The following is a 24,673-nucleotide window of genomic DNA, read 5'->3' on the forward strand; positions in this document are numbered from 1 at the left end:
CCAAACTATAATGAGAAGACTATATGAGACATGCAATAATACAGGCAAAGATATTTGACTTTTTTGGAATAAAAGCATGTCAATAAACTCAACGTGTCCGGCCCAGAATGTGATTCTCATTTTCCATGTTGGCCTTCAAAGAAGTTGAGTTTGACACACATGCTTTAAAGTAAAACACAAATGGTGCAGTAAGCAAAAAGATTGTTGGAAATCCTGCTGGAAAGTATCGCAGGTAGTTTTTCTTGACATCATGAAATACAGCCTTTTTATGCTCCGATCAAACCTAGTCAGTCTCATCCTTCAGACTGATCCTTGTTGAAGTTGATGCAGTCGTCTCCGAAGTTGATGATGTGTTTCAGGGCGCTCAGGATCAGTGAGTCAACGTCACTGTTGAGGTCGATTTCTTCATTGTAGTTCTTCAAAGGGAAGATGCAGTTCATGGGAATTCCCACTTTGGCACTGAACTCCTCCATCTATATTAACAAAAACAATTAAAAAACAATGAAGGCTTTTGGACCAATACTGATTTTATTAAAGGACAATTCTGGAGCAAAATGAACCTAGGGGTTAATAACATGAGTCAACCGTTCTCTGGGACATGTTTTCATGCAAATTGAATTGTCCTTTAAGCTGATCAGGTATTGGCCATGAAGGCAGTGGTAGGCCTTAACTGTGAAACTGTAAGTGTTGACAATGCCATTTGCAGTGACTTGTTTAAATTTTGCTTCTAAAATAAGGGCTGCAACTGTATGGTGTAGCTTAAGTGCAACATGGAGCTAGAAGATGTAAAGAAAAAAAGAAAAGCAGGAGAATTAACTTTGAGCAAGTCTGGAGGAAAGTCGGAGGTTTGGAACCATTTTAAACAAGTCGTGGGCAGTGAAAACATATGTGTCGGCTTTGTCGAGTGCATTAAGTGCGGGACGCTGCTCGCCTATGACAGCAAGAAAACGGGGAACTTTGACGATGAACAGACACATGAAGCAGGCTCGCCGTGGCAGAAAAGATGATGGTCAGCCTTCAACCTCCTCTTTTGTTACTTCTCCAAGCATAGGCTACCCCTGAGGGCGAGGCAAGCCCTCACAGAGAAATGCATTGAGTTTTTTTTTTACGTTTCTTCATTCGGATCCATTTGCGATCCATTTTATTCTTAATAAACAAACAAGGACATGCTTTGTCCTTGTTGTATTATTTATTAAGATCACTCTAAACAGATTTCTGCTGTTCAAACAACTCGGAATTGTAGTTGAGAAGGTCAGTTATAACGGCCCACGTATTAAAATTGGGGTCGGGCTCATAATTACAGTTAATGTGTCGGGCCGGCTGCAACTTGTCAGAAATGTCCAACAGTTTTTGTAACCATAGTAATGACAATCCAACATCATGGCCACGTTGTACAGCAATTGGTCAGGAGTGTGCAGAGGGGAAAATAGGCAGGATTTTAAATTCTCTTTATTTTGTGAGTACATATCTCTGGTATCTGATGAGGAATTGGTCAGTGTTCCATGTTTAGGTATCAGAATTGGTTTAGGTAGAGAAACTATCAGATAGTGCTCATACTGTAAGGACTGGACCCAAATCTGATTTTTTTCCGATTAAAATCAGATTTAGCTGATCAATAGGAAGCTTCGACTATTCGTACCTTTCCATTGGCATGAGTTTCAGTGATGATTTTGACCAAATTAACATACTCAAATACGCCCCGCCACAGTTTCATAATGAACTGAAAACATTTGCACAAATCTCAACGGATGGCAGTCCACGCAGTCTGCCCTGGGGATTCAACTCTGTGGGTCAGGCACAGCGCCTCGGTCTGAGAGGATCCCTTCGGTTTTGTCAAAGTTTTGACCGTATAAATCAATGCATTTTAACTGTGACTCCACCTCTTTGTAAATTCATAATATTACTAATTAAACGTACCTTTTCCTTCACGTACTTCATCTTGTAGACATTCTGTAAATCGTCTTTGATTTCAGGACAGACTTCATCAATCTTGGTGAGAATGGCCACTTGAGGAATCCCTGCAAGGAGAACACAAAACTACAGAGTCCTGTAACTGACATAAATACAAACGTCACAGCTGCTGTTCTCTGTGATTATAGAAACTACAAACAAAGCTACAGAAGGTGAGTGTTTGATACTCAGAAGATTTCTGCATTACAACGTTTTTTGGGATCTATTAAAAAATTTGTAGGGAAGAATAAACAGACTTCTGCTCTCACTCAGTTTTCCGGCTTCAATCCTGATGTCGCGAATCTTCTCCACAGTTTTTTCACTCATTTGAGGAACTGTGTTGGCATCAATGACACAAACCAGAACGTGCACTTTATCGTTGTCAGTTGGATGTTTGTTGTAGAATTGATCGTCTGACAACATTGATTCAGGATTGAACTGGAAAACAAATTAAATTCAGTTAAATGACAGTTGCAATATGTAAAAGAAACATGTAATTCAAAATAATAACATTAACTAATTGTGTGGCAAAAAGAATCGGCAGAGTATGCAGCAACTGTACCCTGTAATCTTCCTTCACGTGTCCCATCATAGCCAGTTTGACATCCTTCACATGGACACCTTTGATTGGATCCAGGCCCATGATGTCATTGAAGACAAAAGGGTAAAAGGTATCTGGTCTTTCTTTTCTGATCTTGTAGGTTGTGTACTATGAAGATATACAAAGTGCAATTCTTATTATGAGCAAAAACAGACACATTATTACACAGCTAGCATATAGTAAAAATAGATGAGTCGTGTTTTTTATGCTACAACATACACATACGTCACATACAGCAAACATCTCCTCACTATCTGCTAGCTGCCTGTCCCCTGAACACACTGTAAAAAACATCTCCTCACTATCCGCTAGCTGCCTGTCCCCTGAACACACTGTAAAAAAACATGGTCTCTGTAGACAGCCCAGGCTCCAAAAAAGGCAACAAAAACAAACTTGCCAACCTGCACCACGAAACATAACAAAGAGCGTTCCAGCCAATAACAGAGAAGAAGGATTTGGGGTGGGGTTAGTGCCATGGATGCAGAAGGGAGGGGGGAGGGGTCGGGATGAGGAGGAGGGAGGGGCGAGCTTGTTTGACATTACTTCAACAAGAAGTAACGTCACCCAACATCTATCATACGGCTGGTGCAAAACCTCCATCCAGAAGGGTGATTTTCACAAAGCCTGTATAGGGATATGAAAAACCTGATTCATCTGTGTGCTGTTTAAACATCTAACCTCTAATATGATTAAAAAACGAGATATGCTTCATAACCATTATATATACACATTTGCACTACTGTATTGTATAGTTATTTATTCTGTATTACCATAGTCATAGCCTGTTCATAGCCTGTACACACCTGTAATAACAGACACACATACAGACACATATCTATATACTTACATATCATTCATACCTTCCACTCAGTATATCCTGTAGCATATGTTATATAATGTCAGATTCTACGCTTACAAGAAAACTTTGATTAGATGGTGGAAGTAATTACACTTGAATGAGCACATATTTGTGAAAGAACAAAGGTTTTTTTCGCTAAGAATCACCTCAAAACATACACAATGGAGATTTAAGCACTTCTGGTTGGACACCAACTACATTGTGTTGCTCTGTACTTGTGATATGTGCAATGACAATAAAGTAGAATCTAATCTAATCTAATAACCAGAACCTTAATAGCCTATAGTTATGCGCAGATCGACAGTGACGCCACCTAAATCTGCATGTAAGTTTAAAGATGGCGTAGGTAGGATTGTGAAGATCCAGGACTTAGCCAAAAGATTTGAACATCGACAACTTCTCAGTCCCTCCCCCCTTTCTGCTGAAGCCCAAAACGGTCTCCTAAGCCCCTCCCCCCATAAGGGAGAGCTGTGCACGATAGAGTGGGAGGAGATCTGCAGCTCGTGTGTATATAATAGTCAAAGTAACACAAATATAAGTTTAATTAGGGTTTGCAAAGATTTTAGATGTCATATTACATTTGGTTTTCTTTATCAACGCAATCAAAAGTTCGCCATACCCTTTTCGTGAAACAGTCGTGAGAGGTGTTGTCCACCAAAGCGTGTGCGTACATACGGCCATATAAGATACTTTGGACAGAGTTGATGAAACTGGATTTTCCAGCTCCAACCGGACCATGAAGGAGAATCCTGAGCTGCTGCCCATCAGTCTGAGGTCTGTAGTCCTTCACATACTGCAGGGCACTCTGGTTGTCTCTACTCAGAGAAAGAAAAATTACATTGCACAGTCTAAACTATAATTAGTTTAAGTTATAGACTTTCCATTTTTTCTATGCCAAGGTGTAACACAACTAGGAAGTTAACCAGTATGTCATGAAACAAGGAAAAAGACATAACGAGTTAATAACATAAGTAAATGTGTGCAGTGAAAGATTTAGTTGAAAAAAGTCACATTGAAGGTGCAGACACACTCACCTCCAGTTTATTTCCCTCCATGGTTTGCTGAGAACTGACAAAATGCACGACACACGTTCAGATGAAACAAAAGATTATGAAAAAATACAGTCATCATGCAACAATGAGTGATGTTCCATAAATAAGATAGAGGGCCCTATTTTAATTATCTAAGCACACGGCGTAAAGTGCCTGGTGCAGGTGTGTTTAGGGCGTGTCCAAATCCACTTTTGCTAGTTTGACGGTGGAAAGGAAAAAAGTGTCCGTGTGCCGGGCGCCTGGTCCTAAAGGGTTGTTATAGTGTCTTCATTAATCAGAGGTGTGTTTCGGACGTAACATGCAATCAACCAATCACAGATCATCTCCCATTCCCTTTAAAAGCCAGGCGCGTTTGGACCTTGGAGCATTGCTGTTATGATGGAGGATATGCACCGTAATATTTTTATTTGTAATCTTCTGCATGTGTGCATAAGTTTAGGAGCATTTTACTAATTCGCTGGTAAAATAACAATGAAATACTGTGCTATTGACTTTAGACCAGCTTTTTGTTGGTCAACGGCGCGATCACTTCCCGCTGCCTCAAGATAGCAATATGCCCAGAATGCACCTGAACACACCTCCCTGTAAGACCAGCACGCCCAAGAGCGCACAGATGGGCGCAGGTGCATTTGCTATTTAAATTACGTGGGCGCTGGACGGGAAATTGACACTTGCATCAGGCTTTGCGGTGCAAGATAGTGCCCAGAATATGTTAAGAAACAGAATATAAATGTTTTCTTTAAACAATCTTACTTGGAGGAGCTAGGGCTGCTCCAAATCTGGAGTGTTCTGCTCCCATGCCTAGAAAATAAAACAGTTAAATGTACAGTAACTCTGAGTTCATATTTGAATGTGTGAGTGAAGCACAACCAAACACATCCCAAATTAAAACACACACACACACACAAAAAAATCATGTCACTCTAAATTACACTGAATAGACAAAATCACAAAATCATAAAGCTTTAAAAAATATTTTGTTAAAGAAATAAATGTTATGAAAATCATGTACAAGATTGTGTAAAAAATCCTGCTGGGAAAAATTGGAATATTGTCATTTTGTCATCATGAAATACAGCCTTTTTATGCTGTGTTCAATATATCTCAACATTTGAACTGACTGTTGATGAAGTTGATGCAATCGTCTCCCAAGTTGATGATGTGTTTCATTGCGCTCAGGATCAGTGAGTCAACGTCATTGTTGAGGTCAATTTCTGAATCGTAGTTCTTCACAGGGAAGATGCAGTTCATGGGAATTCCCACTGTGGCACTGATCACCTCCATCTACGTAAATAATGTATACAAAATTAGAGCTCTGCTGTTGCTGCTCTGTACAGTCCACTACAGGTAGTAAGACTTTATATTGTGAAAAATCACCAATAAAGGCTTCTAAACTAATTAAAATATTTAAAATATTACACAACCAGACACATTCCAGCAGGAATGGGACCCAAAGTGGGGAGAAAGTAACAACATAGGCAGCCAAGATTACAGTTTTCTCTGACTTAGCATGTAGAAAACCTGGCTCCGTAAGACGTTAACGGAGCCAAGAGTAGAAAAAACTGTTGAAATCTGAGGTTTTGGCTTATGAAGAATTTCTTTTAAATATGTTTACGTTTCATTATTTGAAGCTTTGGCCACGTTTAACATGCACATCCAACATTTTAACATTAAAGTGCTCATATTATGCTTTTTGTCTTTTCCAATTTCCTATGTTATTGTGTTATATAACTTTTTTGTGCATGTAATAGGCTTCCAAAGTGAAAAAGCCCAAAGTCCCCCCCAAAGGGACTTACCATCTCCAACAGAAAACACTGTTCACAAACTGCTCCAAACAGCTCTGTTGTAGTCCAGCCTTTACTTCAGAGACAAACGTTATAATGCTCACCTAGCTGCTAGCATGGCACGCCCTCATACTCTGCTTCTGACTGGCTAGTAGTCCTTACCTAGGTACTGTCAGGGCCCTCATACTCTGCTTCTGACTGGCTAGTAGTCCTTACCTAGGTACTGTCAGGGCACACACTCATACTCTGCTTCTGACTGGCTAGTAGTCCTTACCTAGGTACTGTCAGGGCACACCCTCATACTCTGCTTCTGACTGGCTAGTAGTCCTTACCTAGGTACTGTCAGGGCATGCCCTCATACTCTGCTTCTGACTGGCTAGTAGTCCTTACCTAGGTACTGTCAGGGCACGCCCTCATACTCTGTTTCTGACTGGCTAGTAGTCCTTACCTAGGTACTGTCAGGGCACGCCCTCATACTCTGCTTCTGACTGGCTAGTAGTCCTTACCTAGGTACTGTCAGGGCATGCCCTCATACTCTGCTTCTGACTGGCTAGTAGTCCTTACCTAGGTACTGTCAGGGCACGCCCTCATACTCTGTTTCTGACTGGCTAGTAGTCCTTACCTAGGTACTGTCAGGGCCCTCATACTCTGCTTCTGACTGGCTAGTAGTCCTTACCTAGGTACTGTCAGGGCCCTCATACTCTGCTTCTGACTGGCTAGTAGTCCTTACCTAGGTACTGTCAGGGCACACCCTCATACTCTGCTTCTGACTGGCTAGTAGTCCTTACCTAGGTACTGTCAGGGCACACCCTCATACTCTGCTTCTGACTGGCTAGTAGTCCTTACCTAGGTACTGTCAGGGCATGCCCTCATACTCTGCTTCTGACTGGCTAGTAGTCCTTACCTAGGTACTGTCAGGGCACGCCCTCATACTCTGTTTCTGACTGGCTAGTAGTCCTTACCTAGGTACTGTCAGGGCACGCCCTCATACTCTGCTTCTGACTGGCTAGTAGTCCTTACCTAGGTACTGTCAGGGCATGCCCTCATACTCTGCTTCTGACTGGCTAGTAGTCCTTACCTAGGTACTGTCAGGGCACGCCCTCATACTCTGCTTCTGACTGGCTAGTAGTCCTTACCTAGGTACTGTCAGGGCATGCCCTCATACTCTGCTTCTGACTGGCTAGTAGTCCTTACCTAGGTACTGTCAGGGCACGCCCTCATACTCTGCTTCTGACTGGCTAGTAGTCCTTACCTAGGTACTGTCAGGGCACGCCCTCATACTCTGTTTCTGACTGGCTAGTAGTCCTTACCTAGGTACTATCAGGGCACGCCCTCATACTCTGCTTCTGACTGGCTAGTAGTCCCTTACCTAGGTACTGTCAGGGCATGCCCTCATACTCTGCTTCTGACTGGCTAGTAGTCCTTACCTAGGTACTGTCAGGGCACGCCCTCATACTCTGCTTCTGACTGGCTAGTAGTCCTTACCTAGGTACTGTCAGGGCATGCCCTCATACTCTGCTTCTGACTGGCTAGTAGTCCTTACCTAGGTACTGTCAGGGCACGCCCTCATACTCTGCTTCTGACTGGCTAGTAGTCCTTACCTAGGTACTGTCAGGGCACACCCTCATACTCTGCTTCTGACTGGCTAGTAGTCCTTACCTAGGTACTGTCAGGGCACACCCTCATACTCTGCTTCTGACTGGCTAGTAGTCCTTACCTAGGTACTGTCAGGGCACGCCCTCATACTCTGTTTCTGACTGGCTAGTAGTCCTTACCTAGGTACTGTCAGGGCACACCCTCATACTCTGCTTCTGACTGGCTAGTAGTCCTTACCTAGGTACTGTCAGGGCCCTCATACTCTGCTTCTGACTGGCTAGTAGTCCTTACCTAGGTACTGTCAGGGCACACCCTCATACTCTGCTTCTGACTGGCTAGTAGTCCTTACCTAGGTACTGTCAGGGCACGCCCTCATACTCTGCTTCTGACTGGCTAGTAGTCCTTACCTAGGTACTGTCAGGGCACACCCTCATACTCTGCTTCTGACTGGCTAGTAGTCCTTACCTAGGTACTGCGCATGTTCAACAAAGATAGAACAGAAGTGAGAGGTCTCACTCTGTATCTAAAACAGAGAGCTCAACACACAGGGTGAAAAGAGGAGCTATATCAATGTGCAGTACAACAAAAATATGGTGTTTTTTGAAAATTAAACCATGTAAACCGATTCTGGTACAACCTTAAAATACAATTATGAACCTGAAAATGAGCACAATATGAGCACTTTAAAGATATGACAGAAAATACTGAAAAGCATAATAGGTCTCCTTAATACATACCTTTTCCTTCAGGTGCTTCACCATGTAGATATTTTTTAAATCTTCGTTGACTTCAAGACAGGCCTCATCAATCTTTGTGAGAATGGCCACTTGAGGAATATCTGCCAGGAAAACACAAAACTACTGAGTCCTGTAACTGACATTAATAAAAAATTAAAACGGACCACAGCTCGGTCTGGGCAATATGGTGATATATATCGTCAAAAAGATATAAAAATGTCTATCATATGATTTACATTCTGATCCTTGCTTGTGGGAGCATTTTTATGTTTACTTTTGATATTCAACGTTGTCATATTGTAGACTACATCTTTATTTAATTAATTAATAATTAAATAAATTAGAAAAAACTCAATACTTTTCCTGTCAAGTACAGTATTTAATTCACACAGGAGTTAACAAAAATAGGCTGTACCCTGTGGTTATTTCATGCAGAAATTTAGTTTTGAATTACCAGAAAACATGCTATATCGTAATGTATATTGTTATTGAGACATGAAATGACATGTATCCAGATTCTTTGGCTAGTTTGTAATTTTGTGTAGATTTCTAACTATGGATACGTCACCCTGTGTATTGTTGTGATTGGTCGTGGTGTTATCCAATTACGTGCAGTGAGATTTTCAAATTCTGCCCCTTGAGTTGTGCAACTTTCATTACTCAATGTCAGACCCTTAATCTTTCGGATTTGGGTCTGCAGTTCCAGGCTAGTAGATTACAGTATTAGGATACTTATTTACAAGCAGTGTAATCTATTAACAATCACATGTAGAGATGAATAGACAAAGATTTCTGCTCTCACTCAGTTTACTGGCTTCAATCCTGATTGTGCGCATCTTCGCCACAGCTTTGTCACTAATGAAAGATAATATGCTGGCATCAACGACACAAACCAGAACGTGCACTTTGTCATTGTTAGTTGGATGTTTGTTGTAGAAAGGATCATCTAGCATCATTGATTCAGTATTGAACTGGAAAACAAATTTAAAATCCAGTTAAATGACAGTTGCAATATGTATAAATAAATACATAATTCAAAATAATAACATTAACTTACTGTGTGGAAGAAAAAAACCCATTGCAAAGCAACTGTAGCTTACCCTGTAACCTTCCTTCACTTGTCCCATCATAGCCAGTTTGACATCGTCCACATGGACGCCTCTTTCTATGTCTTTGTCCAGGCCCATGATGTCATTAAAGACAAAAGGGTAAAAGGCATCTGGTCTTTCTTTTTGGATCTTGAAGGTTTTGTACTATAAAGTAGATATAGAGAAAAGTGCAGTTATTAAGATCACTATGAGCAAAAACAGACATCAATACGCAGCTAGCATATGGTAAACCGTGTTTCCACTGGTAACTTTTATCTTTGCAGCCATAGCAAAAACAAGTAAAATAAAACATTCGGCAATCAATCATCCTATCTACTTCCTCAATACACAGTTGCTGTTGTTGTAGTTGCTGCTGCTGCGCAGCATGTTTTTACTCTACCTGTGAGGCCTGATTCCCCCAGCGGGGTCAACCCTATGTTCCCACAGCCCTATGTTCCCACAGCCCTATGTTCCCACAGCCCTATGTTCCCACAGCCCTATGTTCCCACAGCCCTATGTTCCCACAGCCCTATGTTCCCACAGCCCTATGTTTCCACATCCCTTGTGGTCCCACAGCCCTATGTTCCCACTGCTCTATGTTCCCACAGCCCTATGTTCCCACAGCCCTATGTTTCCACATCCCTTGTGGTCCCACAGCCCTATGTTCCCACTGCTCTATGTTCCCACAGCCCTATGTTCCCACATTTCTAAGATTTTTCTTAAAATTAGGCCCTATGTTAGGGTTAGGGTTACATTCCATCTGTAATCCATTGCTACTGGATAATAGTGTAATAACTGTGTGTAATTGGCTACCAAATTGGGAGAAAGGGGGATAAAATCTGATACATTTATGAAAAAGGAAATGTGGGAACATAGGGCCTAATTGTCAGTGAAAAACAATTCCGTTAAGTATTACAAAATCTAGTCAGTTTATCTTATAAGTTAATGGCACAATTTCTATGACAGGCTCTCTCCGATTTTTTCCATGGAAAAGAAAAGCAGACTTTTCGAGATTCGAGTTGCTATAGTTGTTAACTGAAATTGGCTAGCGGTGGGAAATGAGGCAGAAGGTGTGCGGTGCGCTAGCAAGCTTGCTTGCTAACTTAGCATTACATTATTTGACTACCCATACAGCTACTGTACCTAACGTTATGTGGTGAGTTCAATTGTGGAGCACTGTTATTCAAAAATCATACCAAAAATAACAGTAAGAGCGTGTTAAATGTTGTAAATTTCTAAAGTTGCTGTACGCAGTGGCATGGTAGCTCCCATGAATCATAGTAGCATATCATCATGAAAAGTCACAGAAAAAAAAACAAGTTGAGTACTTCATACGTTAAACGAATATTGACATCCAAAACAAGTACTCAAGTATTCAAGTACTAATGCCCATACCTAGTGAACAGGACATGCATTTATACTGAACAAAATTATAAACGCAACACTTGCCCCCATTTTTCATGAGCTGAACTGAAAGATCTAAGACTTTTTCTATGTACACAAAAGGCTTATTTCTCTCAAATATTGTTCACAAATCTGTCTAAATCTGTGTTAGTGAGCACTTCACTTGGGAGGGTCCGGGGGGGGATCCAAAAAGCAGTCAGTATTTGGTGTTAGGGTTAGGGTTCATCCCTCTCTCTCTCTCTCTCTCTCTCTCTAAACCTAATCATAACACCAGATACTCACTGGTTTTCAGACCCCCCCAATACAGTAATACTGCACATTTTAGAGAGGCCTTTCATTGTGTCCAGCCTAAGGCACACCTGTGCAATAATCCTGCTGTCTAATCAGCATCTTGATATGCCACGCCTGTGAGGTGGATGGATTATCTAGGCACTAACACACATTTAGACAGATTTGTGAAGAATATTTGAGAGAAATAAGTCTTTTGTGTACATAGAAAAAGTCTTAGATCAGTTCAGCTCATGAAAAATAGAGTTAAAAACAAAAGTGTTGTGTGTATAATTTTTTTCAGTGTAGTTTCCTAAAATAGATTTGATGCCTATGTGCATAATTATGAAGCCTAATTTAACATGACTGCATAGGTGCAGTTAGGTCGTGGGTTAAAAGAATTTAGTTATGACTGTCACCGAAAAATTATTATATTAATTCTTAGTTCACTGAACTTAACCTGACCTTAACCACAAGAGCAGAATACTGCAACTGCTCATTTACAATTTCCTGTTGTGGCTGAATTTATCATACAGGAAGTTAGTCAAGCTGCAAAGCAACTTCGGGCCTTAACACTTTATTTGCAGTAGTGTCACTGCTGCACAAAGTTTAGAAACCTGTCTTCCTGAATAATAGTTGTTTTGGAGGATTGATCTGCTGTTGGGGAGGATTAGGATTTCTTATTCATAGTTTGATTTCTCTTTACCTAAACATGGTTTACTTTACAGTGACTTTATGCTGCTGTTCTCATGGAACCATGAGTTTTGTTTCATCACTTTTTCATATCCACTGCCAAGACAGAACCTCTCAAAGTCACCATGTTTCATAAAGATTTGCAACATTTTTATATGACAATGAATTTGGTGTTGTTTTCTTTATCAATACAATCAAAAATTCTTCTTACTCTTTTCGTGAAACAGTCGCGAGAGGTGTTGTCTGCCAAAGCGTGTGCATACATACGGCCGCGTAAGACACTTTGGACAGAGTTGATGAAACTGGACTTTCCAGCTCCAACCGGACCATGAAGGAGAATCCTGAGCAGCTGGCCATCAGTCTGAGGTCTGTAGTCCTTCACATACTTCAGGGCACTCTGGTTGTCTCTACTCAGAGAAAAAAACATTACATTACACAGTCTAAACTATAATTTTATAGAGACTTTGCCTTTTTTCTATACCAAGGTGTAACACAACTAGGAAGTTAACCAGCATATCATGAAACAAGGAAATATACAGAAAAAACAAGTCCATTACATCAAGTAAATGTGTGCAGTGAAAGATTTCATTAAAAAAGGTCACACTGATGTTGCAGACACACTCACCCCCAGTTTATTTCCCTCCATGGTTGGTTGAAAACTGAGAAATTGATGACACGTTTATTCAGATGTCAACAAAAGATTATGAAAAAAATAGATTCATCATGCAACAATGAAAAGAAATATTTTATTCATTAACAATCTTACGTGGAGGTTCTTCAGATTTTGAGTTTTTTCCCCCCATTCCTAGAAAATAAAACCGTTAAATATACAATAAAACTATATTTGAATGTTTAAGTGACGTTCATCAAACACATCGAAATTTAAATATACAAAACATAATGAACATACACAATTTTAAAATTATAATGCTTTCAAAAAAGTATTTAATTTGTCATGTTTGCGTCAGTTCTTACAATGATCATATTTTGTTTATTCTAATAATAAATTGTTACCACGTGCTACAAAAGACGAAATACAATAAAACAACAAAATACAACATACATGAATGGAACAAGATTCACACAAATATAGAAAACCTTTCTAAGAAGAGAATTAAAAGCAACGATAGATTTGGCTGACTGAATTTCTGCCAGGTCATTCCAGGGCTTGGGGGTCCGGACCGCAAAAGCCAGATTAGTTCTTAGTTCTTCTTAGTTTGGTCAGCCGATCTAATAGGGTGCACAGGCTCAGTCTGTGATCCACTCAACATCCTCTTAACTATTAGTCAAAATAATTCATAATTACTGCTTTTTTAACTCAAAAATTAGCTATAATGTCAAATACATTAGGTGTATTAGGTATGTATAAAAAAAAGCATTGAAAAAAAGAGACAAAAACATGTTAAAAAGCACCTAAAGCATATAAAAAAGCTTGGAAAACATTTAAAATTTTGATCCAGAAGGACAAGAAGTTCACGTTCGAGGGGAAGACAACACAAGGGTTAATATCGCCTAATTAGGATCCAAAATACTGGCTAATGTATTACACATTTGAGGGTAATGGAAACTTCATACCTGCGTTGTTGTACTGGAACAAAGTGAGCGTAATGTAAGCGTGTAATTTATGTAGCTGTCAGTAAATGTCAATAACTGACCCTCCCCTACATAACATACATTTCCCTTTATCACGCCAGACCAGAAACCACATACATTTAGTTTCATTTTCACCAGGATGTTTGTTTTCTCTTTTCAAAGCAGAGTTCTTTTTCTCTGTCTTTTTTATTTTATGTAAAGAGGCAGCCCCAATAATTTTACTTACTTTACTTAAACTAAACTTCTTGATAGAGTCTAATTTGAGGCCCATTAGTCAAAGTTGAGAAGTAAACAAGAATATTTTCAATCCATCAGATCCTCACAGCACTCAAAGGGAAGATGTGTTCAACAGGTTACTGTTTGCTAAACATGTAGCTCTAATGAGACATTTACATGATAAATGTTTACTTTTGGCGAGGGAGTTAAAACACCTGACATTGTTTGGGCACGTTCACACCAGCAAAAGAGGATCTGGTGATTCACTGCAGGGTTGTGCAGCGGAGGGGGAGTGTCATTGAAACAGCCCATTTGTGTGACATCCTGTTTTTTTTTAACCCCCTAAGTGCTTCATTTCCGGAGAAAGAGAGAAAGAGACAGAGGGACAGAGGGACTGAGGAAACTGTCAGCTGTTTTACAAACTCCCGTGCAGTTGGGAGCATGCCCCATGTTCCCACATTTCTACGACTTTTTTCAAAATTAGGCCCTATGTTCCCACATTTCTAAGATTTTTTTCAAAATTAGGCCCTTTGTTCCCACATTTCTAATATTTTTTTTTCAAAATTAGGCCCTATGTTCCCACATTTCTAAGATTTTTTTCAAAATTAGGCCCTATGTTCCCACATTTCTAAGATTTTTTTCAAAATCAGGCCCTTTGTTCCCACATTTCTAAGATTTTTTTCAAAATTAGGCCCTTTGTTCCCACATTTCTAAGATTTCTTTTTCAAAATTAGGCCCTATGTTCCCACATTTCTAAGATTTTTTTCAAAATTAGGCCCTATGTTCCCACATTTCTAAGATTTTTTTCAAAATCAGGCCCTTTGTTCCCACATTTCTAAGATTTTTTTTTCAAAATTAGGCCCTTTGTTCCCACATTTCTAAGATTTTTTTTTCAAAATTAGACCCTATGTTCCCACATTTAATTTTTTTTTTCAAAATTAGTCCCTATGTTCCCACATTTCCAAAAACATTTTTTTCAAAATTAGGCCCTATGTTCCCACATTTCCTTTTTCATAAATTTGTATCAGATTTCATTCCCCTAACCCTTAAAATATGTTGTGGGAGGATAGGGCCTAAATTGAAGGGCAATGGAAAGGAACACAAGACCTAATTTTGAAAATGTCCTAGAAATATGGGAACATAGGGCCTAATTTTCAGTGAAAAAAAATGGAAACACACCAAGTCTGATTACTCACCAGTTAGATGACTGGGCACCGCTGTGGGACGTCGAGTTGTCCTTCTCCAAAAGTTAAATCAGTCTCATCGCAGGCTGTTACATCCTTCATGTCTAGGAGAAGCTATAGGACAGAACATATAAATAAACCAGGGGAAGATTCAGGGAAAGGCAAAAACGTATCAAAGATAAATCAAGTAATTTGTTGTAAAACAAACAACTTAAAGAAATCTTTACCAAAAGCAGCTGATCATCTTCAGCTGCGGGAGTGACATCACCAGCACAGCACCCACCTGAAGAGAATTAGACAAGCAAAACACAAACTACACACAGATCCGGCTGAATATTGGGCTTTTTTACGGGGTTCTGGTTTCTGCTGAACCTTAGAATTTTTTCCCAGCAAACCGAACCCTACGCACTACGGCGCGCTACGCTGGTCACCGTAATGACGGCGCCGTTGATTACGGGAAGGTGTTTACGTAGGTGGAGCGTTCAATGCAGCAGGCTGTGAGGAAGTGGACATGGATCTGGTGAGCAGTAGGCTGTGAGAAAGTGGACATGTTTCTGGTGAGCAGTAGGCTGTGAGAGAGTGGACATGGATCTGGTGACCATCAGGCTGTGAGGAAGAGTCATGGATCTGGTGAGCAGTAGGCTGTGAGGAAGAGTCATGGATCTGGTGAGCAGTAGGCTGTGAGGAAGTGGACATGGATCTGGTGAGCAGTAGGCTGTGAGGAAGTGGACATGAATCTGGTGAGCAGTAGGCTGTGAGGAAGTGGACATGGATCTGGTGAGCAGTAGGCTGTGAGGAAGTGGACATGAATCTAGTGAGCACTAGGCTGTGAGGAAGTGCACATGGATCTGGTGAGCAGAAAGAGTTGTTGTTTGGCAGTACTTTCAGTCAAAAGCATCTCCAAACCTACCTGACCAAAAGTTATAATAAGAATTTTGCTACGTTGATATATGCGTAAATTAGGAACAAACAAAATTTTGTAGCTAGCTACCAAACACAAACTTTATCATATATTGGTCAAAGTAAATGCTATCAACGAGAAACTTGAGATCATTGTTTGACATGCCACTCCGAGGCTCTGTACCAAATTGGGTGAAGATCAGCAATTAGGGGGCGCTCTGATCAAGGTAGACACATTTTGGCCTATAGCTCAATAAATGTAAATGGTCATTTGCAATTGCAATTTACAACAGATCTTGTAGCTCATGGCACATTATTTTTCCTTACGATTGCCTCACTGCCATTGCACTTCAGGTTTTGCTTCTGCAGGCTCCTTGGGTGAGGTCCAAGGAGATTTCAAGAAGGTCTTTATTTAGATTTCCGCTCTCGTTTGGTTTCTTGTTCGTCATCTACACGTAAGCCTGGATTTTCTGTTTTGATGCTGTGTTCCAGACACAATTTTTAGCCTGTAAGTGACTCCAAGTCGCGACTCATGACTTGGTAGCGTTCCAGCATGTCATCATCCAGATAAACTGTGATTGAGTGAAAGTCGGTTTAGTTACATTTATGTGCAACAGATTTGTGCGTCTGATGATGAAAATAATGACATTTGGAACACCATCAAAGCTGGTTAACTAAACATTGTGCCGTTGGCAGGGTTCAGGTAGCTACATAACATTGACGTTCACTAGCGCTAGCTGATACTAGCGATTTCATTTAACAAACATATCCTGTAGTAGTACACAATCAGATGTGTATTGTTTTGATTACAATGTGCAGAGTTACTTTACGTTGCCTGTTTATGTCTATTTATTTCTATTTCTCACCGTTAATCACTGGCGTCTGTACAGCATCAACAGGGATCGCCATTGTTGTTTATGTGTGTGTGACGTCAAAAACTGTAACTGGGAGTACAACCATCTGGTACCAGTTCACGGGGAGTTATTTACGGGTTTGACTGCCGTGCCAGGGCACTTTCACGGGAAGAGGGTTGTGAAAACACGAGTTACGGGTTGCCTGGAACGCGCCATAATAAATTCTACACCTGCATCTGCTCCTGGTTGTGTTGTGCATTTGGGTTGTATTATTTAAAGTCTCCTATTAGAGGCATCAACTGCTAAAACTTCTAAAAAATACATTGTGTTTAACTTAAAAAAGAAAATCAGGAGCCCAGTGAAAGTTTCAGATCAGACCTGTTTTATTTTTTTAACAGATAAAAACACAGTGATCATTCTTTATCTAAAGCATGAATCCAGAGTCTCCTCAGCTGGTTTTATGAGGAGTTTTAAGAATTTTTTTCCAAAATGATAAATCAGCAACTGCAGGTGAATGATAACCGGTTGACAAAGCCCCTTGGAAAAACCGAAAATGAACCGAAATCTAAATGTATGACCAGTAGATAAATACTGTTACAGACCTGGAGTTTATAAAATATTGCTCAGACTAAGCCGTTGTACGTTTAATAAAACATTCAAGTGCTCCGACTTTGGGACGGGAGATGGTGTGACATTCATTTTCAGAAAGTGTTTTAAGTGTCCTGTTGTCCATCTACCAAAAAACTGTTGGGCTAAGATTTGAGTCCAGAAGCAACAAAAACAGCAACAGAGAGGGAAGCTTGCCTATGTTCCCACAGCCCTATGGTCCCACAGCCCTATGTTCCCACAGCCCTATGGTCCCACATTTTTAAGATTTCTTTCAAAATTAGGCCCTATGTTCCCACATTTCTAAGAACTTTTTCCAAAATTAGGCCCTATGTTCCCACATTTCCTTTTTCATAAATTTGTATCAGATTTTATTCCCCTTTCTCCCAATTTGGTAGCCAATTACACCCAACATATTGTCCCCTAACCCTACTAACCCTAACCCTGTGGGAACATAGGGCTGACACCACAGAGAGAATAACAGAATACATAAAGTATTCTGTTGATGCCTTTCTTGTGCTGGGACCATGCCTATGTTCCCACATTTCTAAGAATGTTTTTCAAAATTAGGCCCTATGCTCCCACATTTCTAATAATGTTTTTCAAAATTAGGCCCTATGTTCCCACATTTTATCCCCCTTTCTCCCAATTTGGTAGCCAATTACACCCAACCTATTATCCCCTAACCCTAACCCTGTTGGAACATAGGGTCTAATTTTCAGCGAAAAATAAATCTTAGAAATGTGGGAACATTGGGCCCACAGAGGGAATACAGAATACAGAAAGTATTCTGTTGATGCCTTTTTTTGTTCTTGTGCCAAGCTTTGAGTTATCTATTTGTTTTCTAGCTGCATGCGTCTGTTTCCTACATTAATGCATCACTGTCAAGTTCGACAGTGAAATGTTGCTGCAGCGCTGACGAATCAACTCCATTTTCTCTTCTGAATCGTTTTTTTTTTGTTGCAGGTTTGAAGCTTTTCCTGAGAGGCAGTGTGGGCGTATAGCTGAGCAGTTTTTTTTTATTCCCAAGAAGCATTGGCAGGTTAGATTGACAGCTCACCTCAGGTTATAGAGGACGAACGCCCACCAGTACTGTGGACTGTCCCTTCTCCATTAGGCTGTAAGTTACATCCTGCAAATGACTGGCTGTCCTTTTCATACAGCTGAAGGAGGGTGGTGGAGGGGTGTGTGTGCAGTGTGCATCCAACCGTGGTGAGAGGATAATGGGAAAGCAAAGAGCATCATTACCTCTCTCCACGCTGCGCTGCACCTCTCGCCTCCCCCTCAACCGCTGGGAAAAGATGGAGTGGACGTCACTTTGACTTTGACGCTTTGGATCTGGACTCATTTTTGGTGACATCTACACCGCTACGTTTTGGGTTTAAAAGGAAATATCTTCTGCTACGTTTACACCTCACGCTTGTATTACTGCAGCGTTTTCCCAGGGAGCGTGCATCCCATAGCCCTATGTTCCCACAGCCCTATGTTCACATATTTCTAAGAATGTTTTTTTCGTTGAAAATTAAGCCCTATGTTCCCACATTTCTAAGATTTTTTTTCCAAAATTAGGCCCTATATTCCCCTATTTCCTTTTTCATAAATTTGCACCAGATTTTATCCCCCTAACCCTAACAAATGTTGTTGGAGGATAGGGCCTAAATTGAAGGGAAATGTGGGAACACAAGACCTAATTTTGAAAATGTCCCAGAAATGCGAGAACATAGGGTCAAATTTTCAGTGGAAAAAAATTTTCCCTAAAACTTTAACATTTGGAAACACTGCTGCCTCCGTTTTGGTTCTGCACAGTGGTGTAGTCTACGTGATACACAGGTATACGCAGTATACCAACTAAGAAAGCTCCTGGATTTCCATATACCCACTTAAAAATGCCTAATGACACGCAACAACATACTGTCCATTATATTTTTGATATATTTTGAATTGTCATCTGTGTTTTTCTTATTCACATAGGCTTAATATTGGTATTTCCACCGTAAATTGGTGCAGAAAAGTGTATCTAAATACAGGAAATTAAGTCGTTGATGCTCAATACTTCCCTGGGGGAGGACACCCAGACCCCCCACAATGATATGCCCCCCCTCTCCCATATATATATATATATATATATATATATATATATATATATATATATATAGTACAGTATACCCACTACAGTACATTAGACTACACCACTGGTTCTAAGACTCTGGGGTTGCTTTGTAGTCTGGGGGTTACATTTTCAGTCAGTCAGTCTTATCGGTTAGGTAACTTACAGACAGTGGTTGGTGTTTTAAGCCCCCAACATAGTCTTCCAGGCAGCGCTGCCTGGAATGCACTAGGATTAGGCAAGGGTTAGGGTTAGGCAGTGGTTAGGGTTAGGGTTAGTTGCCTTGAAGTCAATGTTGGGGGCTTAAAACACCATAGAGCCTTACAGACCTTTTAGTAACAGTTCCACTTTGTCGTCGCTCCAAGCTAAAAAATCTCTGCTCTTACTTTTCTTTCTCTAAAGTATTTTCTGTGTTTTCGACTTCTACATCCACGTTTTTTAACCGCAGAGTAACGTCAGATAATCTACTTCCTGTTTACACCGGCACGCACATGCCCAGTGTGTGTGAACGGTCATGTGATGTGTGTTGTCAGATGTGTTAGTGTGGACGGAGATTAGTTCTGCTACTGGAGCTAAAACTCTTGTGTAAAACGCAGCTGAAAATGTTAACGTAGCAGTGTAGCTGTAGCCTTAATCTTGGACTCCATTGTGAAAATGTTTTTATTGCTTCAGGCACAGTTTCTACGGCAGCAGCTTCCACGAAATCTAAGCTGTAAGCATCTAAAGCACCGACAGCATGCACTGAGTTCAGAGCCGGCCCAAAGCAGACATGACAGAAGGGACTTCATCACTAGGGTTGGGTACCGAAATCATTTCTGCACAACCTGTAGGAATCGGAACAAATTAGAACGCAAATTTCGGTCGACTGAAATATTTTCCCTCTGTCGCACCGAAACGGAGAGTTTTCAGAGCGCTATAACACGTGGCTGGGTTAGCTCAGTTGGTAGAGCAGGCGCACATATAGAGAGGTGTACTCCTCGACGCAGCTGTGGGTTTGACTCCAACTTGTGGCCCTTTGCTGCATGTCATTCTCTCTCTCTCTCTCTCTCTCTCTCGTCTACATCTGTCCTGTGGAAATAAAGGCCTAAAAATGACCAAAAACAATTATCTTTAGAGCAATACAACACAATCATAAAGTGTCTTAAAGTTAAAATAGATGTGTTTTTTTGTACTTTATATATATATATATATATATATATATATATATATATATATATATATATATATATAAAATCTCTACAAAACATATATTATTTAAATGTAACTATGTTTTTTTTTTTTCAGAAAGCTTTGGACCGGCCCAGTTTGAGAAGGCAGACAGCATCTACAGCTGCAAAACGATGGCTTTCCTTTTTCTTTTGTAACAATCAGCAGGTTCAGACCTTTGGTATGAGAAAGCTGCGGCAGTTTTTAAAGGATTTTACCGTGTTTTGGTGCCTGTGCAGTTTATTTTAAGCTTCTCTTGTCCAAACAGAGCTTTGTGTTCTCTGCTTTTTTTTTGCCGACATTCGGCTGAAGCCACAATCTGTCCTTTCCAACATTTGGTAATTATTCCCTCCCCCAGCCCACCTCCCACCTCCCCTCCTGACTATGAGCCAGAAAGCCACAGCTCCTCAGCTGAAAACTCCACACTTCCCCTGCTGCGCTGCGAGGTTTAAACATACTCCTGGAGGCTGTAGCTGTCCTTGATGTCTTTCGGAGGGAGTTTGGAGGGAGACGAGTAAGCCTTGTGCTCAGCTTTCTCCTGAGGAGGAGTCTGCGTCTTCACGTTGTCCATCTGCAGCTGAACCGTCTTGTTGTGCCGGTTTTTCGGCTGCACGTTGTCCGTCTGCTCCGGCTCTCTCCTCCGCTGATCGTGTCGCAGCACGACGAACCTGTCGGGGTGATCGTAGGAGGGAGGGTAGTCCGGGCGCCCGGATCTTTTCCCCGGACACGACAAGCAAAAAATCACCCCTCCAGCCAGGAGGAAGCCGGCCGAGATGAACGTCACGCACAGAGCTCCTCCCGGTTGATATTTGCTGCTCTCCGGCAGGTCTGTCGCCAGAAACACGGTGATGACTTCGTTGGTGAACCACGACGCCGGAACCAGGCACAGGAAGCTGGCCAGGACAAAGCAACCCCCGGCGGCAATGGCCGTGTGTCCCTTCGCTCGGTGGCTGCCCCCCCAGCGCGTGCATTTAAGCCCCAGGGAGGCCAGGCAGAGTCCAAACGACGCCACCATGCAGGACAGAACCATGGCGGCTCGCATGGTCTGCAGATGCGCCGGCAACGACAGCACCGAGTTCTTCATGGTGCAGCTGAAGACGCCGGAGCTGTACCACACGCAGTCCATCCACAGCCCCTGCATCTGCGAGATGGGAGTCATGAAGTGGGACCACGCGTCCACGCTCACCTTCCAGTTGGGAAGCAGAGTGGCCACGGTGGCGCCGAGCACGCCCAGCAGCGCCAGGGCGAACGCCAGGATCTGAACGGCTGCCGACAGCATGGCTCAGCACCCTCCAGGGCCCAGGCCGGCGCTGGCGTCACCCCCGGCAGGTTCCTGACAGCAGATAACTCCTCAGCGCAGGCTCCAGCGGGCTGCAACCAGAGGAGGAATGAGAATTGGAGTGAGCGTGGGAGCGTGTCGGACGCACAGCTGAGGCTGCTGATGGGGACGGGGATGGGCATGCGTTTTTTATTTCTTTTCTTGATGTGCGAGCTCGCTGATTGCCTGCATCAGTTACTCTGCAGCTGATGTGGTGATCATTGACACTCAATTATGTCCATTTAAAGCTGCAGTCCCTCGGGTTTACCCCTCACTGAGGTTGTTTTTCACTGCAGGAAAACATTCGGCACTTAAAGAGCTGCAAAGACGAATCAATTTGAGTAATTTTAAGCTGTGATAATCAGCTTCTTAAATGTGAATATTTTCTCGTTTCTTCTCTCCTCCGTGACAGTAAACTGAATATCTTTGAGTCGTGGACAAAACAAGACATTTAAGGACGTTTATCTTGGGCTTTGGGACAAAAGAAATCCCCCTTTTCTGACACGTTATAGACCAAACAAGTGATCGGTGAATCAAGAAAATAATCAACACATTAACTGACAATGAAAACAACTGTTAGTTACAGCCCTATTCAGCACAGAGGACAACCTAAAAAGCTCTGTTGAGAGTGAAGTTATTTGGGTATTTAACCGTGATGTCCTGATAAGAGTCAGCCATCTGCAACAAGAGGAGAGATGAAGAGAGCGAAGTAGCCTGGAAGCTTGATTCTTACCTGTGTTGCGTCTCCTGAAGTGACTCCTGAGGACGAAGCAAAGAGAAGCCAGTGGGAACGAAATGAAAACACGGGGCGGGCGTGTGGGTTAATCGTCTCGAACTACCCCCTGCTGCCTGCTGCTGTATCCTTGGCAACTGTTACATACAGTTTCATCCCATTCTGCATCCTGGAAAAGATGCACCAAAGCGTCTGAATGGCAGAAAACATTCATACGAACAAAAAAACTGACCCAAGTCTGCTTTTCAGGTTTGGTTTCGGTAACGTGAAGGTCACCGGCTCTGCCGAAAGGAGCCGCAAAGCAGCGTTCTTATCTGATGAGTTGATGGCAGAGTACAAAACGCCGCAGAAATGGCTCCCTTTGTCGCCTTTCCGCCAAACAAAAAGCATCCGTTCACCTGAAAATGATTGCCTTTGATTGGTGTCTATGGGTGGCGCCGGTTAGATTTGGTTTTCGTCCTTTTGCTTGAAAGAGATAACAACGGGGAAGAGTTTTACGAGCGTCGCAGTACAACCTCTTGAAGATGACGCTGAGCGTGAAGGTAGAAGCTCATTACTGATTATTTTCTGATAATATCTGCCCTAGTCAGAGCCCCTCTCGCTCTGGAAAAATGGCCACATTTCAGACGACTGACAGTCAGTCGTTTGTGCTTTTAAAACATAAACCATGCACCATTGGGTCGGCTTTATTTTTCCGTCCTGGTTTGGAGATAAAACCCGCTGAGGTGTTCTTTGTCCAGCTGCAGTGTGAGTCAAGGTGTCGCCCGTCACGTAAGCTGTGTGAAGAATGGCCCACTGCAACACACTGATAAGCGTCTGCAGCCTGAACGGGTGGGCGGGCGGGCTGCAGTGGGACTCCAGCAATCAGCCAGTCAGCCAGTCAGTCAGTCAGTGGCAGCCTGTTATTACCATAATCCTCCGGTCTGCGTCTTATCAGCCTCAAAACCTGCACGGACACGAGCGGCTTCCACAAAACTGGAAACGATAAACACACAGTTTCACCAACCAGACTCCCTGTGGGAAAACACCACATTTAAGTGCCCTGTGTGTGTCCTTTCAACCATCAACACCGCTTAATTAATGTTGTGTGTTGTTGATAAGAACTCATAACAAATAAAAACACAATAAAGACGACTCTGTTTCCCACCGGAGATTTGGAGCGATGAGGTCATGTTGTTCGCCAAACCAGCAATTACTGCAGCTTTAAAACGGGCAGATTTCTAATGGGAGTTTGGTACTGTGGATACAACTGGGTGTTGTTGCCAACGCTTTTGGATTTTGGACCCTTTAAAAAGAAGCAATATGAACTTGTGATACACACATTGTTTCAGCTGTAGCATTTTAAAGGCCTGAAGAGGTAAAAAAATGTTTTACTTTTATAAGAAAAACTGCAGCATTTAATAAAAAGTCATAAAAACGAAATCCATTTTTTTTATCCAAGATTTATCTTGGGTCCTAAATCTCCGTTTGGGAACGTTGATTTTTATATTTAGGCATTAAATGGTCGGCTTGTGCACACATTAACTCTTGTGTTGTCTTCTCACAACGACCGTGCACTCGTTGTCCTCTATAGAAAATTAGCACTTTTGTGACGCTTGTTTTCGGTGATTTTGACACTTTTTCGAAAATTTTTGTCCCTATTTTTGACATTTTTTCTGACATTTTTGTCCCTTTTTTTGACATCTTTTCTGACATTTTGGTCCCTTTTTTAACAATTGTTCTGACATTTTTTGTCCCTATTTTTGACATTTTTTCAGACATTTTTGTCCCATTTTTTGACACTTTCAATGTTTTTGTCGCCTTTTTTTTGTGTGACTGTTGACCCTTATTCCCACTACCACCAGCACTGTAAACACGCCTGTAGACACCAACTTATTACCACTAATAGTGTTACACAATACATGGTGAATAAACCTCGTTGGATT

General features: G+C 41.6%; 2 protein-coding genes across 2 annotated transcripts; both read right to left on the reverse strand.

Annotated features, from left to right (window-relative positions):
• Positions 1-131: 131 nt before the first annotated feature.
• On the reverse strand, positions 132-13,651 carry LOC114573529 (uncharacterized). The gene is made up of 15 exons (XM_028605780.1): positions 13,607-13,651; positions 12,798-12,836; positions 12,657-12,690; positions 12,243-12,438; positions 9,680-9,832; positions 9,382-9,550; positions 8,580-8,680; positions 5,584-5,746; positions 5,216-5,263; positions 4,445-4,478; positions 4,030-4,225; positions 2,513-2,659; positions 2,220-2,388; positions 1,918-2,018; positions 132-473 (listed from the first exon to the last, which is right to left on the reverse strand). The coding sequence occupies exons 2-15, from the start codon at positions 12,832-12,834 to the stop codon at positions 294-296; spliced, it is 1,728 nt and encodes a 575-aa protein (XP_028461581.1). The 5' UTR covers positions 12,835-12,836; positions 13,607-13,651; the 3' UTR covers positions 132-293.
• A 7,472-nt stretch (positions 13,652-21,123) lies between these two features.
• On the reverse strand, positions 21,124-21,976 carry LOC114572810 (claudin-20-like). Its single transcript, XM_028604588.1, has one exon. The coding sequence runs from the start codon at positions 21,974-21,976 to the stop codon at positions 21,146-21,148; it is 831 nt and encodes a 276-aa protein (XP_028460389.1). The 3' UTR covers positions 21,124-21,145.
• Positions 21,977-24,673: the final 2,697 nt, after the last annotated feature.

The sequence above is a fragment of the Perca flavescens genome, chromosome 18 (genome assembly GCF_004354835.1).
Source record: "Perca flavescens isolate YP-PL-M2 chromosome 18, PFLA_1.0, whole genome shotgun sequence".
In the NCBI taxonomy this organism is placed as follows: Eukaryota; Metazoa; Chordata; class Actinopteri; order Perciformes; family Percidae; genus Perca; species Perca flavescens.

Excerpts from the sequence above, each read along its gene's own strand:
- LOC114573529 (XM_028605780.1), bottom strand. The coding sequence starts at position 12,834 with ATGGGGGGAAAAAACTCAAAATCTGAAGAACCTCCAC. Across the intron at positions 12,691-12,797 it reads AAAATCTGAAGAACCTCCAC|TTTTCAACCAACCATGGAGG; the intron begins GTAAGATTGTTA and ends TCAATTTCTCAG. Across the intron at positions 9,833-12,242 it reads GCGACTGTTTCACGAAAAGA|TACAAAACCTTCAAGATCCA; the intron begins GTAAGAAGAATT and ends TCTACTTTATAG.
- LOC114572810 (XM_028604588.1), bottom strand. The coding sequence starts at position 21,976 with ATGCTGTCGGCAGCCGTTCAGATCCTGGCGTTCGCCCTGGCGCTGCTG.